Raw genomic sequence first — 19,529 nt, 5'->3', positions numbered from 1 at the left:
CACTTTCTGGTTAAGTAAACTCAGATAGAGAGGCTAGTCCTATCTTGGTCAGTGATATGTGACCAGCATTGCCCAGTCTTCCACAGACATGAGAGAGGCATGCGTTTGTGTTTGTGGACTGGCTGACTAGTTGAATACATTCTTCTCATGTTCTCCTCTGACAGCCTTCTTTTTCTCTGAAATAGGGTAAAAAATCCTTGCCTCACAAATTTGTTGGAAGTATTAAAGTTGGCAGTACACACAGCATGTTAAATACTTATTGAATGAATAATGGAAGAACCGTTCAGTCAGATTGGGAGGAGAAAGAGCCCATGCAAGGGTTGAAAGGATGTGACAAGGGCAATGTTCCAATGGGTGAGTAAGGATGGTGCCACAGTATACATGGGAGTGGGGTGGAATTATACCAAACTAGGTGGTGTTTTCTGAGCCAGCAGGTGTTTTGGGTTGGAAAGGCTGTGTTGATAGTGATATTGTTTGGGTGTTTGTCCCCTCCAAGTTTCCATGTTGAAATTTGATCCCGAATGTTGGAGGTGAGGCCTAGTGTGGGAGGTGTTCAGGTCATGGGGGCAGATGTCTCATGAATGGCTTGGTGTCATCCCCATGGTACAATGAGTGAGTTCTCGCTCTATTAGTTCACATGAGAGCTGTCTGGCATCTCCTTGTCCAGAAGAGGTGATCTGGTCAGTTTCAGTTCCTTGATATTACCTGGGAGGCCTGATGATTGGTTTCCTGAGAAAGGAACTCAGATAAGACGAATCTAAGTTTCTCAAGTTTTAAAACTGGGATGGTCAATTTCTCTCTTGTTTACTTAAAAAAATAATAAACAACTATTGCCAGGGTAGAAGGCCTTATTCAGGTACTACAGCCAAGGAGAACAGGAGATCAGTCTCATATACATCTCCCCACTCAATTAAAATTAGGGAAGAAATATCTCTCCCGAATTCCCGGCTTAAACAGCAGAGAACAAAAGTAATTACATGTGGGAAAACACAAATTAGGGAGGGATAAGGAAGAGGAGTTGGTCAACTGACAGCAGGTGGCTGGTGAGGCAATCATGAGAGGTGAGGCAGCAAGTGCAAAACTGAGAAAATAAAGAGCAAAACTGAGAAAATAAAGAGCAAAACTGAGAAAATAAAGAGCTGATAGTCCTTTGAATTTAACCATATCAATGCAGTCTTTTTTACATTATTAACTGAAGACAAATGAATGTCTTTATAGTTTTTTTTTTTTTTTCAGATTGGGAAACAGAAGTCATAAGGAGTCAAATTAGGACTGTAAGGTGGACGCCTCACGATTTCCCACGGAAACTCTTGTAAAATTGTCCTCATTTGATGAGAGGAATGAGCAGGACCATTGTTATGGTGGAGAAGGACTTGATGGTAAAGCTTTCCTGGGCACTTTCCTGTTAAAGCTTTGGCTAACTTTCTCAAAACATTCTCATAATAAGCAGATGTTACTGTTCTTTGGCTCTCCAGAAAGTCAATAAGCAAAATGCTTTGAGCATCCCCCAAAACAATTGCTCTTAACCTTTGCCCTTAACTGGTCCACTTTTGCTTTGACTGGACCACTTCTCCCTCTTGGTAGTCATTGCTTTGATTGTGCTTTATCTTTAGGATTCTACTGGTAAAGCCACGTTTCATCTCCTTTTGTAATTCTTCTTCTTCTTCCTTTTTTTTTTTTTTTTTGAGACGAAGTCTCACTCTGTCACCCAGGTTGGAGTGCAGTGTCACCATCTCGGCTCACAGCAACTTCTGCCTCCCGGGTTCAAGTGATTTTCCTGCCTCAGCCTCCTGAGTAGCTGAGATTACAGGTACCTGCTACCATGCCTGACTAATTTTTGTATTTTTAGTAGAGATGGGGTTTCACTGTGTTGGCCAGGCTGGTCTCAAACTCCTGGCCTCAAGTGATCCGCCCACTCCTGACTCCCAAGGTGCTGGGATTACAGGCATGAGCCACCACACCTGACCACCTTTTACAATTCTTTGAAGAACTGCTTCAGGATCTTGATCAAGAGTGGGATATTTCGTTCTGATCTTTATAATTTCAAACATCCAAGTTTCTGATAGTCTATGATTTTAGAGACCAAAATTTCTCAGTGAGTAATAAAATAAGAGTCATACAACAAAGAAGATTGTTGTGACAGTTTACAGCTGCAGCATGATTTTGGGAGAAATGTTGCTTCCTGTTGACTTTACATTGGATCCACCTGTAACTGTTCACTCATGCTGATGAGTGGCAGGGCTGATTTTCCACTTTCCAGTTCAAGATAAAGACAGTTTCCATTTGTCTTATCTGTGATTTATGGCTTGATTCAAAGATGTATTATTACTCCCAAGAGTAACTTTCACAGCAACTGATACCAAAAAACCAACACGTCAATTCTCAATTATTTATTTTATTTTTTGAGTGATCATGATAAATAAGAGACTAGAGGGAGGGCAAGCGGCTCTAGTTTCAGATAAGCATTTAAAAAATATACTGTACAAATTATTCATGAAACATTTACAATGTTTTAATGTCAGAATTTATTTTTCCAAAATAAATACATCAAAATTAAAGATAGTTTGAACTTTAAGAAAAAAAATTTTACTTTAAAAAAAGTTAACTATTGCCAGGTGTGGTTGCTCATGCCTGTAACCCCAGCACTTTGGGAGGCCAAGGTGGAACAGGAATTAAAAGAAATTAAAGAATGTGTAAGCAAAAACTCAGTTGTATGTAAGAAAACCCAATTCCCCCTGAGGAAGAGAGAGAGCTGGAGTCCTTTAAAATTAACTGCCTGTTTTTCTGTGGCTAGTGAGCCTTATCTCTACCTTTCCCAGGCATTGTGAAGACTCTGTTTCTCTAGCTGTGCAGCTGCAAGGTCAGTAGACAGATAATCTCAAGTCATAAAACATGTTGTTCCTTGAAAAGTAAGAAATGATGTAATGCATGTCTCAATTGAATAACTGTCTTTGTTTCTCACTTCTGTTATATGCTTCCCCCTGCACAGATCTCCCCCCGCCCCATGAAATGCTTAAAAGGTAACCGGACTCTTTGTTCAGGGCTCAGTCTTTTTGAATATTAATCTGACTGGGCCGGTGCACCTAAATAATAATAAGAAATCCTCCTCGGCCGGGCGCGGTGGCTCAAGCCTGTAATCCCAGCACTTTGGGAGGCCGAGACGGGCGGATCACGAGGTCAGGAGATCGAGACCATCCTGGCTAATATGGTGAAACCCCGTCTCTACTAAAAAAATACAAAAAACTAGCCGGGCAAGGTGGCGGGCGCCTGTAGTCCCAGCTACTCCGGAGGCTGAGGCAGGAGAATGGCGTAAACCCGGGAGGCGGAGCTTGCAGTGAGCTGAGATCTGGCCACTGTACTCCAGCCTGGGCGGCAGAGCGAGACTCCGTCTCAAAAAAAAAAAAAAAAAAAAAAAAAAAAAAAAAGAAATCCTCCTCAACCCTTCGGTCTCTCTGATTCCTAAATTAGCCCGCTGCAAAGGCAGGAGAATTGCTTGAGCCCAGGAGTCAGACCAATCTGGGCAACGTAGTGAGACCCTGTCTCTATAAAAGATTAAAAAAATTAGCCTGTGGTCTCAGCTACTTGGGAGGCTGAGGTGGAAGGATTGCTTGAGCCCAAGATGTCCTGGCTATAGTAAGCTATGATCATTCCACTGCCTTCCAGCCTGGGTGACAAAGCAAGACTTTGTCTCACAAAAAAAAAAAAAAAAAAAAAAAAAAGTTGGGCTGGGTGTGGTGGCTCACGCCTCTAATCCCAGCACTTTGGGAGGCCGAGGCGGGTGGATCACCTAAGGTCGGGAGTTCAAGACCAGCCAGACCAATATGGTGATACCCCCGTCTCTACTAAAAAATACAAAAATTAGCCAGGTGTGGCGGTGTACACCTGTAGTCCCAGCTACTTGGGAGGCTGAGACAGGAGAATTGCTTGAACCAAGGAGGTGGAGGTTACAGTGAGCTGAGATCGCACCGTTGCACTCCAGCCTGGGGTGACAGAGTGAGACTCCATCTCAAAAAAAAAAAAAAAAAAAAAAAAAGTTAATTATTGTCTTTCTTATTCAGATTGGGCACAAAATAGGCACTCAACAAAGTTGTTTGTTATTAGAACCTATTACTTTGTTATTTTTAGAGCTGGAGCAGGTAGTATTTCTCTTACATCACAGACTCTGGTGGGACGGACCTTGGTTGATGAGACGTGTGATTCAACAAATAGCCTATGCCAGCCTTCCAGCCTCACATGGCTGAGAGTAAGTGTCTTGAAGCCAGACTGCCATTTTTAAAGGTAAGGTGAGAAGACCACCAGCCACTTGGTATTTTTGTTAGGATTAAGTAAAAAAATCCTAAATGAAAAGTATAAATTGCAGCTGGGTGCGGTGGCTCACACCTGTAATCCCAGCACTTTGTGGGGGCTGAGGTGGGTGGGTCACCTGAGGTCAGGAGTTCAAGACTAGCCTGGCCAGCATGACGAAACCTCGTCTCTACTAAAAAATACAAGAATTAGCTGGGCGTGGTGGCAGGTGCCTGTAATCCCAGCTACTTGGGAGGCTGAGGCAGGCAGAATTGCTTGAACCCAGGAGGCAGAGGTTGCAGTGAGCCAAGATTGTGCCACTACACTCCAGCCTAGGTGACAGAGTGAGACTCCATCTCAAAAAAAAAAAAAAGTTAATTATTATCTTTGTTATTCAGATTGGGCACAAAATAGGCACTCAACAAAGTTGTTTGTTATTAGAACCTATTACTTTGTTATTTTTAGAGCTGGAGCAGTTAGTATTTGGAATGGATTAATACAAGCACCTTCTCATATACTTGTTTGCCATTAATATGTCTTCTTTTGAGAAATGTCTATTCAGATCTTTTACTCATTTTTAAATTGGATTATTAGATTTTTTCCTATTAAGTTGTTTGAGCTTCTTATATATTTTTGACAATAATTCTTTGTCAGATGGATAACTTGCAGATATTTTCTCCCATTCTGTAGGTTGTCTCTTCACTTTGTTGATTGTTTCCTTTGCTGTGCAGAAGCTTTTTAACTTGATGTGATCCCATTTGTCCGTTTTTGCTTTGGTTGCCTGTGCTTGTTGGGTATTACTCGAGAAATCTTTGCCCAGCGCAATGTCCTGGAGAGCTTTCTCAATGTTTTCTTTTAGTAGTTTCATGTTTGAGGTCATAGCTTTAAGTCTATGATCCATTTTGATTTGATTTTTGCATATGTCAAAAATACGGGTCTAGTTTCATTCTTCCGCATATGGGTGTCCAGTTTTCTTGGCATCATTTATTGAAGGGACTGTTATTTCCTCAATATATGACTATTCTTGGCACCTTTGTTGAAAGTGAGTTCACTGTAGATGTATGAAGTTGTTTTTGGACTCTCTATTATGTTCCATTGGTCTACGTAACTTATTATGGTAGTATCTTGTTGTTTTGGTTACTATAGCTCTATAATATGATTTGAGGTCAGATAATGTGATTCCTCTAATTTTGTTCTTTTTGCTTAGGGTAGCTTTGGCTACTCTAGATCTTTTGTGATTCTGTTTAAATTTTAGAATTTTTTTTTCTATTTCTGTGAAGAATGTCATTGGTATTTTGATGGCAATTGCATTGAATCTGTAGATTGCTTTGAGTAGTATGAACATTTTGACAATATTGCTTCTTCTAGTCCATGAACACAGAATATCTTTTCAATTTTTGGTGTCCTCTTCAATTTCTTTTATCAGTGTTTTATAGTTTTCATTATAGAGATCCTTTACTTCTTTGGTTAATTCCTAGGTATTTCATTGTATTGTAGCTATTGTAAATGGGATTACCTTTTTTTGAGATAAGGCCTTGCTCTGTCATGCAGAACTGGAGTGCAGTGATGTGATCTTGGCTCACAGCAGCCTGGACCTCCTGGGCTCAAGAGATTCTCCTACGTTGGCCGCCCAGGTAGCTGGGGTTACAGGCGCACACCACCAGGTCCAGATAATTTAAAAAATATTTTTAGTAGAGATGGGGTTTCGTTCGACATGTTGCCCAGGCTGGATTTTTAAAAATTTCTTTTTCAAATTGTTTGCTGTTGGCAGATAGAAGTGCTACTGATTTTTGTATGCTGATTTTGTATTCTGCAATTTTACTGAATTTGTTTTTCAGTTCTAATAGTTTTTTTGTGGAGCCTTTAGGTTTTTCCAAATACAGGATCATATCATCTACAGACAAGGATAATTTGACTTCTTCCTTTCCAATTTGGATGCCCTTTTTTTTCCCTTCTCTTGTCTAATTGCTCTAGCTAGGATTTCTGGTACTATGTCAAATAACAGTGATGAAAGTGGGCATCTTTGTCATATTCCAGATCTTAGAGGAGGAATTTCAGTTATTCCCCATTCAATATGATACTAGCTGTGGGTCTGTCATTCATGGCTTTTATTATGTTGAGATATGTTCCTGCTATACCTAGTTTTTTGAGGGCTTTTATTATGAAGGGATGTTGAATTCCATCAAATGCATTTTCAGCATCAATTGAGATGATCATATGGTTTTTCTTCTTCATTCTGTTGATATGTTGTATCACACGGATTGATTTGAGGTGCCAGCTCAGTTGCAATAGACTAGAGCACCAGGTAGATTGCTAAGGCCTTGGCTCCTGGACAGCATCTCTCTTTCTGCCTGGGGCCTGGAGGAACTCGCCACAACAAAGGGAAGAACAAACACCTCCCTCCTCCCTAAACTCCTGGCAACTACTATCTTTGTACTGTCTCCACAGTTTCATTTCTCCAGACTGTCATATAGTTGGAATCATATAGTATGTGGCCTTTTCAGACGGGCTTCTTTCACTTAGCTACATACATTTCAGGTTCTTCCATGTCTTTCTGTAGCCTGATTTCTTTTTATTGTCGAATTGTATTTCTTTTCTTTTTTCTTTTTTTTTTTTGAGACAAAATCTCACTGCGTCTCCCAGACTGGAGTGCAGTGGCTCCATCTCAGCTCACTGTAACCTCTGACTCATGGGTTCAGGCAATTCTCCCACCTCAGTCTCCCAAGTAGCTGGAAGTGCAGGCTCATGCCACCGTGCCTGGCTAATTTTGGTATTTTTGGTAGAGATGGGGTTTCACTATGTTGGCCAGGCTGGTCTCGAATTCCTGACCTCAAGTGATCTGCCTGCCTCTGCCTCCCATAGTGCTATAATTACAGGTGTGAGCCATCACACCCTGCCATATTTCACTGTATGAACATATCACAGTTCATTTATCCATTCACTTGTTGAAGAACAGCTTGGTTGCTTACAAGATTTGAATTACGAGTAAAGCTGCTATAAACATCTGTGCAGAAGTTTTTGTGTGTCTATTTGTTTTCAACTCATTTAGGTTAATACCGAAGAGCATGATTGCTGTAGCACATGGTAAGAATATGTTTAGCTTTGCAAGAAACCGCCAATTTGTCTTCCAAAGTAGCTGTGCCGTTTGCATTCCCACCATCAATGAATGACAGTTCCATTGAGCCACCTCCTTGTCAGCATTTGGTGTTGCCAGCTTTGGATTTTAGCCACTCTAATAGGTGGGTAGTGGTACATCATTATTGTTTCAGTTTGAAATGGCTACTGACATATGATATGGAGCATCTTTCCTTATGCTTATTTGCCATGTGTATATTTTCTTTGGCGAGGTGTCTGCTCAGATCGCTTGCCCATTCTTTAATTGGGTTGTTTTCTACTGTTGAGTTTTAACAGTTCTTTGTGTATTTTGAATGTAAGTCCTTTATTAGGTATGTCCCCTGCAAATATGGTCTCCCAGTCTGTAGCTTGTATTGTCATTCTCTTGACAAATCTTTTGCAGAGCAGAAGTTTTTAATTTTAATGACACAGAACTTATCAAGTGCTTCTTTCAAGCATTGTTCATCTAGATTTTCTCCTACATTATCTTCTATAAGTTTTATAGATACTCATTTTTCATTTAGGTCTACAATAAACTTGGAGTTAATTTTCGTGAAGGCTGTAAGGGAGTTTCTAAGGGGGACATACACTGACTTCTTTGAGAGTGGGCAGTGATTGTGAAACTCTTAGTTGGGTCTTACAATGGACCCCAGATCCATCAGGAGAGCCCAACCTTCAGAAACCCATAGTAGAATGTGTTTCATGGATACACAGAGGAGAATATGTAGTCATATGCTCACATGCACACCTGCACATGATCACACACATGCATATGGTTGTCCTGATCCAGAGTTCTCTCATCATTCTCTGTAAGTGGTTCCTTCCTTCAACTTCTTCATTAAGGGATATATTGACAGAATGTCATTAACATTAAAAACTTCTGCTCTGCAAAAAAATTGTTAATGGACTGACTCTGTATGTCGATTCATGTCTTGTTGTGTCCCTGGACTGACTCTGAATGGGCCACAGCGGCCTTACCTGGTAGTGAGCACAGATTACACCCTGGTATTCAAAGCATGTTGAGTAGGTGAGAGTGTGGGCATGTGGGCAGTGAAGGCAGGACAGCCACTCACCAGGTCTCTGGAAGAACCCCCAGGACAGGGATGTTCAGGCCATGTGATGCTATACTAAGCTGTTTTACGTGAGGAATGGGTGCTTTTTAAGAATCTTTCTAGAGGGCTATGGGCACACATCTGTGTTCAAAGATTTTCTGGGCACTTACGTTTTATGAGACATCAGATAGACAACTTTCTAAGCCTCCGCATTGTCACGTGTAAAATGGGCATGAAAGCTTTTCCCCTTCGTAGAGGTTTGTGGCAATTAAGTGAGGTGAGCGTGCAACGCTTTGTGAACAAACGCTTTTTGTACAAAGCTGACATGGGGGTACTTGTTCAGGAAATAAGAGCTGCTATTACTACTATTCTTCATAGCATAATCTAAGGTTTCCCTTCCTCTCATCCCAGCTCGGAAGCCCCTTATCAAGGTCAACTAAGCCCCTTCTGTTTCTTCTCTTCCCTCTAACCACCTCGCCGCTTCCTTTCCCCTATCCGGTCCCCATTCTTAGCCCCGCCCCTCCCACGAGCCCTGCCCCTGGCTCCGCCCTTTCAATGGCCCCGCCCACCAGACCTGCACCAGCGCAGCCCTCATTCAGCGGGGCAGGAAGCTCATGGTGTAGTTTCGTGGGATTGTGGCAAAGCCCACGTGTTTGGGGGACACGTCGATGTCCTTGGGCGACTGGGGGGACTTGAAGCGGAAGTTCTGCATGATGGTGGTGAAGAAGAGAAAGAGCTCCATTCTGGCCAGGCCTTCTCCGAAACAGTTCCGCTTTCCTGAGGAGGAGAGGCGGGAGGGGTGGAGGTGAAGCCCACTCTCAGTGCAGCCTCGCCCCACTACCGACCTCCAGCTGCGGCTCTCCCAGGGAGGAGAGGTGGAATATCATGGCCTGAGAGACTTTCAGAGGACACTGTGATCCTCCCTGAGTCTCAGTTTCCTTCTATAAGAGATGTAACAATGGTGAACCAATATTGATATATTATTATTAACCAAAGTCCACAGTTTACATTAGGGTTTACTCTGTGTTGTACAGTTCTACGGGTTTTGAAAAAGGCATAATGTCACACATCCATCAGAGATGGATGATCCATGCCAGGTGTAGCAATGCGAGGTTTAGATGCCCCTTCCTGCAGGATACACTTGAAAATACGACTGCTGTGCTGTCATCTCCTTTTTAGGGATCTGAAGAATCTGCTCTGTGACCCTAGGCAAATAAATCTACGGGGAAAGATGTTTCCTTTCCTTTTACCTGGGCGCAGGTAGTGGGTGCTTGGTAGTTAAGGAAGTATCAGCTGGAAGCTCAAGGGCAGATTCTAACAGGAACTTCCAAGCTGGAGAAATACCAGGGTACACCGCAGAGAGGGGAGCTGGGTGAGGGAGGCGCCTGCTGGTGTGAGCAGTGGCCTGGCAGCAAACAGTGGTCTCTTACCGATGGCAAAGGGCACAAAAGCATCACTCTTCTTAAACTGCCCCTTCTCATCCAGGAAGTGCTGGGGATTGAAGTCCTGGGGGTTGGAGAAGAACCTGGGGTCTTTCAGCACAGAGCCCAGCATAGGGAACACTTCAGTGCCCTGGTAGGGAGGAGGAAGGTGTGTGTGATGAGGAAGGTTGGGGATTGGTGAAAGTACACGGTGGCTGGAGGGGGAACTAGGGTGCCCCAGGTAAGGGGAAGTGGCAGGCACGGAGGAGGTGGGGTCCTCTGAGAGAGTAGCTTTGGGGGATAGAAGGTTCACGTCTCTGAAACAGGGAGTTTGGGAGACATGGGGTCCATGTCCTGCTAGGCAGGGTGTTTGGGGGACCTGAGATTTGTGTCCCTAAGGCAAAAGGCCTCATGGAAAGGGGGCTCCTGTTTCTTAAGACAGGAAATTTGGGAACATGGGGTTGATTCTCCTGATACAAAGAGTCTGGGGAGATGCAGGACTCACGAATCTCTAAGTGAGAAGGTGGAACAGATGTGGTGGTGGGGGAAGTCCTTTTTGACTGATTGAGGGAGTGGGACAGGGTCTAGAAAGCTTCTAATGGGGGTGGGATGTTGGGGACGCAGAGAGGGGCTGGAATTCCCCGTAGTCTGGGGGGGGGGAGGGTGGGGAGGAAAGCACCTTAGGGAGGAAAAAATCCCGAAACTTGGTGTCCTTGATGACCCTGCGGGCCAAACTCATGGGAATCACGTCTCCAAATCTTTGGATCTCGTGGATCACTGCCTCCATGTAGGGCATCTTGACCCGGTCCTCAAACTTGGGCTGCTGGTTCTTGCCGATCACTCTGTCAATCTCTTCATGGACCTTGGCTTGGGGAGGAGGGGGAATGTGTTTGGGTATCTAGGGGTCTCAGGGCAGGGAAGATAGTCTGAACAGGTAAAACGGGGTGGATGACATGGCTCCACATATGATACAGAGGTAGACCATTCATAACAGACCTCAGCCATTCTCATTGTTGGAGTAGAATCCTGTTAACCAGACTGTGCCAGAATCACAGTGGAGGCACAGGGAGGAACTTAAGGGATGTTCCGGAGGAGCGGGTAATGGGGCACTCAGTGGGCTTGGGACAGGAGTGACTGACCAATCACTGCAGACATTTTCAACATTTTATCAACTAGTGAGACTCAGCTGATTCCTATCAGCTGAATATTGCCCTGTCTCTGGACAGCAAAGCACGTCTCAGGGTCCTAAGATCTGGGACAGGTGGAGACATTGCACCAGGGTCAGTGGAGTTTTGAGGGTCTGGGGCCCTCCACTTCCCTCCGCCTCCAGCCTTACCCTCCACCTCTGGGTGCTTCATGAGCAGCAGGAAGCCGTAGCGCAGGGTGGTGCTGACGGTCTCGGTGCCCGCAATGAAGAGGTTCAGCGCGGTCATCACCAGGTTCTTCAAGTAGAACTCCGTGTTGGGGTTCTTCTCCTCCTGCAGGGAGAGGGGGCTTTAGGCCAACCTCACTCCTCTTGCCCTCAGGGCCCTTCTAGGGCTTTTCCTTTGGATCTTCCTCTCTTTGGTCCAGATCAAAGGTGGAAAGAGGGACCCTAGGTCTCCCAGACTCGCTCCAGGTTCCAGCCCTTGCCCTGGCTGCTGGCTTTGCCCAAAATGCTCTTCCTTCTCACCTTCTTTACCTTGCTGACCATCTGTCCTTTAATTATCAACTTAGCTGTCAATTTTTTTTTCTTATACTGACTTGGTATTGCTAAGTTGCACAGGCTGGACTCGAACTCCTGGGCTCAAGGAATCCTCCAGCCTTAGCCTCCTGAGCCTCACTGAGTAGCTAGAACTGCACATGCACATGACCATGCAGGCTCACTTGTTACTTTTTAAAAAAATAATTAATTTTTTTTTTTTTTTTGAGACAGGGTCTCATTCTGTCACTCAGGCTGGAGTGCACTGCTGTGATCTTGGCTCATTGCAACCTCTGCCCCACTGGGCGCCACCATGTGCAGCTAATTTTTGGATTTTTAGTAGAGAGGGGGTTTCACCATGTTGGCCAGTCTGGTCTCGAATTCCTGACCTCAGGTGATCCACCTGCCTCAGCCTCCCAAAGTGCTGGGATTACAGGCATGAGCCACCGCGCCCGGCCAATTGTGAGGATTATTATGATGAGGGCTAATTTGAATGGGCCTGTGTTGTCTGCCCGCTCCACTCCCAGCCTGATTTCCCTCTGCCTGGCTTTGCACCTCCCCGCACTGGCTGCTGGGGGGTACCTCCTGCATGCGGATGAGAAAGGAGTCGATGAAGTCCCGTGGGGAATTGGGATCCAGCGTGCGCTGGTTGTGCTCCACCTTCTTGGCTATGAAGTCCTCCAGCCCTTGTAGCTTCTTAAAGGCCTGTTGCTGTGGTCCTGGCAGGTGTTTCATCACCGAAGAGAACATCTCATAGAGCTGGGGTTGCAGAGAGAGGATGGGAAGGGAAGGACAGTTGTCAGGGGGCAGGAGCTGATGGGAATGGGACTTGTTTCATAGCAAGGAAGGAACTGAGTTAAAGGCATCTGTCCAGGTGTTTAGGTATTTCAGTGGGGTTGGATGGGAACTTATACCTAAGTTTTCACTTGGGTTGGGTGCCAGGGCCACGGTCTAGTAATTTAGGTGAGAAGAACTGAGGCATATATCCAGGTTTCAGGTATGCAAATGAGGCTGGATTGGAGCACACATCTAGGTGTTCAGATATTCAAGTGAAGTTGAGCTGGAAGACACCTGTCCAGGTGTTTAGCTATTCAGGTGGGGCCGGTATGAGGGGAGTGTCACCTGTCTAGGTATTTAGGCATTCAAGTGGGCTTGGTTGGAGACAACTCCCCAGATACTTATACTTAATACCTGAACACCTGGATTGGGGGCTTTTGTTCAGGTGTTCAGGTATTAAAGCGGGGCTGGTGAAGATGTTGAAATGGAGGGGATACCTGTTCAGGTGTTTACCTAGCCAAGTGGGATGCATTGGGAGCTCCTCTGTAAGGTGTGTGATAGGAAAGTTTTGGGGAACACTTATTTGGGTGTCTGGGGAATAATCTGTCTAGATATTTATGTGTTTAGGGTGTTGGTTAGGGCAGCTGTCCATGTTTTCAGGTATTTAAGTGGGTGAAGTAGAGGGCGCTTGGCCAGATATTCCAGTGGGCTAATTTGGGACATTTGTGTAGATGCGAAATGATTATGATGGGCTGGATTTTGCAGCACCAGGTGTTCAAGTATGCAGGAGGCGGGTTGAGGCAGTCACTTGTCCAGGTGTTAAAGTATTCAGAAGACCAGGGTAGGGAGCACTTGTTACAAATTACAGTAAATTGGGGATGGGAACACGTGCCCAGGTGAGAGAGCTGTGCTGAGGGCTTGCATCCTGCCGGCAGGCTCTGTTTTGGGGAGCATCTGTTGGGCTATCCAGGTGTCCTTGGAGACTGGGTATTGGGCACCCATCCTGGGTTCTGGTGCAACCGTCCAGTTGTCCAATACTGGGGGCTGATTTTGAGGGGACACTGTCTGGAGGGGTGGGAGTTTGGGCACCTGTCTCCAGGTAGGGGAGCAGTTGGCAGGTTGTGGTAGGGGCGTCACGGGCCGGGCTGCAGCCGGTTACCTGCCCCGTGGAGGTTGCCGTGAACTGGAAGCTTCCCAGCATCATGCGCAGCAGTGACAGGAACCCTTTGTCCTCATAGTCAAAGCGGTCCCCAAAGACAATGGAGCTGATGACATTGGAGACGGTGCGGCTCAGGAAGAAGGTGGGATCGATATTGGCGCCTGCGGATGTGGCCGGAGGAGAGGATTGGGGAGAGAGTCAACTCAGAGGCCTGAGGAGAGTCAGAATTCCGGGAGGCAGGGCCCTGTTGAGCCAAGTTCCCAGCGCCAGACTCCAGGGCTGGAAGTGCGGGGGCCTTTCCCCACCTAGTCCCCATCCTCAGGCAGAACGCGGGCGCGGGTCCCCGCCCTGGGCGTTTTCCTGTTCCTGCCCCCGCACTCGGGGTCTCCTGCTCACCGCGCGTGCCCCGGAGGGCCTCGATGAGGAAGCCCGCCTCCTCCTGGATGCGCTCCTCGATGCCGCGCTTGCCCACCCCGAAGTCCCGCAAGGTGGCGATGGAGAAGCGCCGGAGCTGCTTGGCGCGCTCCCCGTTGCTGAACGCCACGCCTGGGGAGGTGAACGTGGAGGTGGAGAGAGGTCAGGGGGCGGCGGAGGCAGGAGCAGACCAGCCCCAACGGGCTCCCCAAAGGTGGAGCAGAGAGGGACTGGGGTGGGAGAGAGATGGATTCAGCGAGAGTGCCCAGGAGAGCTGCAAACTCAGAGAGAGAGAGAGAGAGAGAGAGAGAGAGAGAGGGAGAGAGGGAGAGAGGGAGAGAGGGAGAGAGGGAGAGAGGGAGAGAGGGAGAGAGGAGAGGAGAGACGGGAGAGAGGGAGGAGAGGGAGAGAGGGAGAGAGGGAGAGAGAGAGAGAGAGAGAGAGAGAGAGAGAAGGAAGCGGGGAGAGAAAGAGAAAGAGAGATGCAGGAAGAGGATGGAGGGAGGGGAAGTGAGACATGGGGAGATCTGGGAGGAGGAAATAAAAATGGTGAAAGATTCTTAAGCTGAGCTGAAGAAGACAGAAAAATACGGAGACAGAAACAGAGAGGGTCTGGAAGGAAGAGAGACTGTTACCAGGAGATGGAGGCTGGAGATGTGGAAGTCGGAATACCATGAAATCCTAAGACAGAGGAAGAAGTGGGAGAGGGAAGCAGTAAGCGGAGAAACATCGAGAAGCACAGAAGCAGAGAACGACAAAAAGACAAATGAAGACAGAGGACCAGGGTTGGAAAACAGAAACCCAGGATGTCCTCAGAGATGGGGAGAGAGGGAAAGAGGAGATTCTAGTGAGAGAGAAGGAGGAGAGAGAACAAGGGGTAGAGAGAGGCAGGGAGGAATCAGGACAGGGACACTGGAGACAGGTGAGGGACACACACGGAGAGGCCACAATGAAAGGAGATGGGGAGATAAGACCAGACCGGGGTCTCTGCCATAGCCTCCAGTGGGCAGGAGAGTCAGGGAGAAGGCTGGGGACACTGAGACCATTGTGTTCTCTTGGCCACCTTCCCCCTCTTGGGCACCCCCTCACCATAGCCTTTGAAGACCCTGTTGAAGGTGGCCTGCTCGCCTCGCCCGCTAAACTCCTCAGCCTGGTCCACGAGAGCCTCCTTGACGGCATCATGTCCGCAGAGCACCACGACCCGCCGGGGCCCCAGGTGAATGGTGAACACGGGGCCATAGCGCTCACTGATCTGATGGAGGTGGGTGGGAGTGGTTAGAGGGAGCAGCCCCCACTCTGAATGGGCCCAGCACCGAGATGTCAAGTACTGGGATCCTTCGTCCCCAGGTTCTCACAGTCAGGGAGCTGGACATCCCAAGATCCTGTGTTTCCTGGCTAGGACCCTGACGCTTAACCTCCAAAACTCCCTTTCCTAAGCCTCTGGTCCATACTGGTAAATCCCCTGCCACAAAGCCCCAGACAACTAGGCAGTCCCCACCCCGTGCCACCCATCTCCCTGCCTCGGGACACCTTCATGAGGGAGTTGTACATCTGCTCTGTGTTCAGCTGCAGGTAGTTTCCAATGAAGGGCAATGGGGTGGGTCCTGGAGGCAGCTTCCCCCTGCTCTTCCTCTGCTGCCAGACAGACATCAAGACCATCACAGTCAGGCAGGCCAGCAAGGCCACCAGGAGCAGCCCTGAGACCACCATGGTGGCAGTGGGATGATAGATGGTGATGACTGGGGTGGTTTGCCTTTACACTGCCTGATAAAGAGGGGTGGACTTTGGCTGATTACATAATCACCTCATTTCACCTCCCACTACACCCCCCACCATGAATCCCGCCTAGCTTGGGACACAGCCAACAAGGGAGGAGGAGGGGGACCCTAGGGCAGTTGAACAGAGAGAGGGCCTCCAGACTAAGTCTGTGGTACTTCAGGAGGGGTGCCCCAGGGCTGTGGATTTAGGAGGGGGCAACGGATAAACTGTAGAACTGAGGAGTTTGGAATATTTGCATAGGGGAGCACTTGGGCTTTGGATTTTGGGTCTGAGACTGAGAATGTACCCCAAAGTTGTGGATTTGGGGGTTCCAGGGGAGAGGAATCCAAAGGTCTGGGTTTTATTAGGGTGAGACAAAAGTGTGGCTGTGCATTTGGGGGTCTTCTGGTGAGGAGGATGCAGGGTTAAGGGTCTCAGGAAAGGGGATTCCAGACATATGGACTTGAGAGACTTCGGGCTGGGAAGACCCAGGGTGTGGGTGTGGAGTTTCTGGGAGGAGGAGTGTGTAGCAAGCCCAGCAGCTCCTCCCAGAAAGCCCAGGGGCTGATGATTTTGCTTTGGCCCAGAGCTGCCTCTTGATGCCCAGAATCCTCATTGGAACCTCAGAGTGAGGCCAGGATGGGTGCCATAGAACCTCCATTGCCCATCTCTGGTTGGGAAACGGGTGGAAGACCAGATCCGTATTTCAGAGGAACGTTCCCCACACTTGGAGAAGAGTACCTCGAGTTATCAGCTGGCAGAGGGATTGGCCAGGTCTGGAGAAATAGTAATAACAACCCCCAAATGGTGGAAAAATCTCAAGTGTCCCAAGGGTTGTAATTTACAAAGACCTCCACTGGTTTCCAACCCAGATCCTTAGGGAGACCCACTAGATTGATTGTATCATTCCTATGAATATTATTATTGTTATTTATGTTTCTCATTTTATATAAGGGTCTACAGAGGACAGAAAACAGACCGTGGGCTGGGGACATGTGAGAGTGGCCCCAAATTCCCGTCTCTCCTCCTCTGCATCCTTAGTTCCACTTTGTGGATTTGATTTTCCTGCCAGTGGAAAGGGAGTATTTAGGAAGAGAAGATCATATTTGAGGGTAAGTTAAATCTCCTTTAAGGGTGATTCCTGCTTTGTCAGGGGCTACTACTATTAGAGGGAACAATCGCAGAAGAGATTGGGGTAAACTCCAGTGTTAGGCACAGAGGCAGATCCTGGGGTGGGTGGGAGTGGAGGAAGGGATGAGTAGCCTCCTGTCCTTCCCTCAGGGAAATTCTTCCTTAGTAAACAGGACAGTTAGCCTTTGGTGAGCAGGTCGCACATGGGAAGATCAAGTCTAGGTGTGTATGACCTGGTGGAATCTTTGTAACAATGAGGTTGGTTCATCATCATCTTCATTTTGAAGACAAGCAGATCTGGACTCCATAAATCCTCTTGAGTGAGGTCACACAGGGAGTAAGTGAGGTAGCTGGGATATGAACTCTCTCCTCGTCCGCCTGCAGTGACTGGCCTAGATCACCCTGGGAGTCAAGTGCAGGCCAGGCTTAGCAGGAGGTGAGTGCTGAGACTGGCATCGGCAGTGGACACATGGATGACACTGGCGGGTTCTGATGTCTGCATCAAGTACGGCCCGAGAGGGAGAGGCGTCGTGTTGGCTTTGGGACTGCCCCCAGGTGTACACGAGGATGGGAAACAAGTTGGCACTGAACTTGACAGCAGGAGAATACTAAAGTCACATTTGGTGCCAAGGGGGCTCTGTGTGTTGTCTCAGGTGTCATTGAGGGCAAAAGAGTGTCCTGCTTCAGGAGGGCATAAGAGTGGCACCATATGGGATCTGAGGTTGGTTCCAGTGGGCTCTGACAGGAGCATGAGGCAGGTGCTGATATTGGTCCTATGTGGGCCTGAGATGAGCCTCAGCCAGACCCTGTGAGGGGCCCCAGATGGGCACAGGACAGGCTGTGATGTTTGGACTCTCCAGGGTTGCACCTGTCCTCAGGGTCACCAACTTTGGACAAGTGGAGGTGGGTGAGGTTGGCACCCCCAGGACTGACGTCTTGCTCAAAGTGTTCTAGGATACTGAGCTCTGAGACCTGTGTGGAGGGAGCAAAGTTCAGAGAACAAGGTGAAGAGAGGAAGGCTGTTTGTTGGTTTTGTAGGGGAAGAGGTGGGAAGGAGGATTAGCACCATCTGGGCAGGTATCAATCCCTCTAATCCTGGTCACCAGCCTGCACTTGGGCCTGGCCCCTCCTTTTCCTTCTTGTTTCTTAAAAAGGTGGGAGACAGACATTTGGGGAGTTTGTTTCTCAGTGATGTTGGCACTGGGAAGGGCACTGAGTGGTCAGCAGGCTGCCATGACCTAGCCAGGGAGGGGTGGGGAGAGACAGGCTGGGAGAACTCCAGTATTTGTGGACATGGAGGTCAATCGATGTTGGACTTGTTGATTACCCTGGAGCATGGAGTGAGAGAATGGTGTCTGAAATCATGTGGGGCGGACTTGTCCCAGTGGGCAGTGTCTTGGGTACAGGCTTTTAGAGTGAGTTAGTGGCAAACCCAGGAAGATCCCTTTTCTTTCCTGGGCCTCAGTTTCCCTTTCTGGATGGATGGTACAATGACTAAGGCCTGGATTGGAATCCTAACCTTATCCTTTCTTTGTTGTGTGGCTTTGAACAGTTGACTTTATCTCTGTGAACCTTATGGAGCCAAGAACAGCTCCTACCTCTTTGGCTATTTAGGGGAGAAGTATATGTGTTAATGCAGATGAGGTACATGGCAGTAAGTGCTCAATGAATAGTAGTTGTTCTCTTTAATCTGTAGGATGAAGCGGATGGATGAGATGTTGCCTAAGCACCTTCTGTGCTTTTACATTCTCTAGTCTAAACCTCCCAAATCTTTTCCTTTGGGAAGGAGGGAAGGGAGAGAGTCTTTGGGAACCTCTTTCCCCATGCCTTCCTCAGTACAGCCAAGATTTACTCCATGGAGCTGTGAATAGGAAATTAATGCTTCATGGCCTCCTGGAGCATGGTGCTGAGTTCGGCCGTATCTGCAGAAGGACAGGCCAGCATTAGACTCTCAGGTTATTCTGGTTGGCCCTGGAACCCTGCACAGGACTTTGCCCACCTGTCTGTCTTGGATCCTGTCTTTCTATTTTTCTCTTTCTCCTTTGGCATGTTTTTCCTCATTTATACAACTGTCTGTGTGTCATTCTGGGTGCATGCTTGTAGTGTCTGTGTGCATGTATGTTTCAGTATGTCCATGTTGATACATGAATTTATGTGTGCGCCAGGCTTTGTGGGGTGTATGTTTGTGCTTGATAATGGGTATCCATTCCAACTTATGTCTACACATGCACATGTGTGTGTGTGCCTGACAGGGTGTGCCACTGTTTCTCAATGCTTGCCAATTTTTGTGTGTGTCTCTGCATACAGCATGTGTGCACACATGATTTAGGGGTGTCTACGATGTGCATTTCTGTGTGAAACAAGATGTATGCTGCATATTCATATTTGTGTGGATGCATTCACAACTGGGTGACTACGTATAAGTATGTGGATGTTTTCATGTGTGCATTCTGGTGTCTGCATGCAGGCTTGTGGGCCATGTTGCATACATGTGAACATCTGATATTTTCCTGTGCTCGTCTGTGTTTGGATTAAAACAGTCCTAGCCCAGCTCCATTTATCTGCTTGAAAAAAACCCCAGAGCTGTGGGAATCTTTTTATGAGCATTATCTTAATTAAACTCATTGCAAGACTGTGAGGTTGGCTTTATCATCTCCATTTTACAAATGAGTTCGGTAAGGCCCCCAAAGTCGGTTGTAAGTGACTTGCTTCTGCATTCCACAGCTAATGAGGGTAGA

General features: G+C 47.2%; 1 protein-coding gene across 2 annotated transcripts; it reads right to left on the bottom strand.

Moving 5' to 3' along the window:
- Window positions 1-8,788: 8,788 nt before the first annotated feature.
- Window positions 8,789-16,154, bottom strand: LOC104676097 (cytochrome P450 2A13-like). Of its 2 annotated transcripts, XM_010380822.2 has the most exons (9): window positions 15,433-16,154; window positions 14,992-15,154; window positions 13,885-14,034; window positions 13,489-13,649; window positions 12,135-12,311; window positions 11,208-11,349; window positions 10,551-10,738; window positions 9,881-10,022; window positions 8,789-9,227 (listed from the first exon to the last, which is right to left on the bottom strand). In XM_010380822.2, exons 1-9 carry the CDS (start codon window positions 15,610-15,612, stop codon window positions 9,046-9,048), a joined length of 1,485 nt encoding a protein of 494 aa, XP_010379124.2. In that variant the 5' UTR covers window positions 15,613-16,154; the 3' UTR covers window positions 8,789-9,045. The 2 variants fall into 2 exon arrangements, with proteins under 2 accessions (XP_010379124.2, XP_030797430.1); XM_030941570.1 differs by lacking the exon at window positions 14,992-15,154 and having other exon boundaries at window positions 15,423-16,154.
- Between the last annotated feature and the right edge of the window lie 3,375 nt (window positions 16,155-19,529).

This window comes from Rhinopithecus roxellana, chromosome 12, assembly GCF_007565055.1.
Source record: "Rhinopithecus roxellana isolate Shanxi Qingling chromosome 12, ASM756505v1, whole genome shotgun sequence".
NCBI lineage: Eukaryota > Metazoa > Chordata > Mammalia > Primates > Cercopithecidae > Rhinopithecus > Rhinopithecus roxellana.
This window is presented reverse-complemented; position numbering and strand designations above follow the sequence as displayed.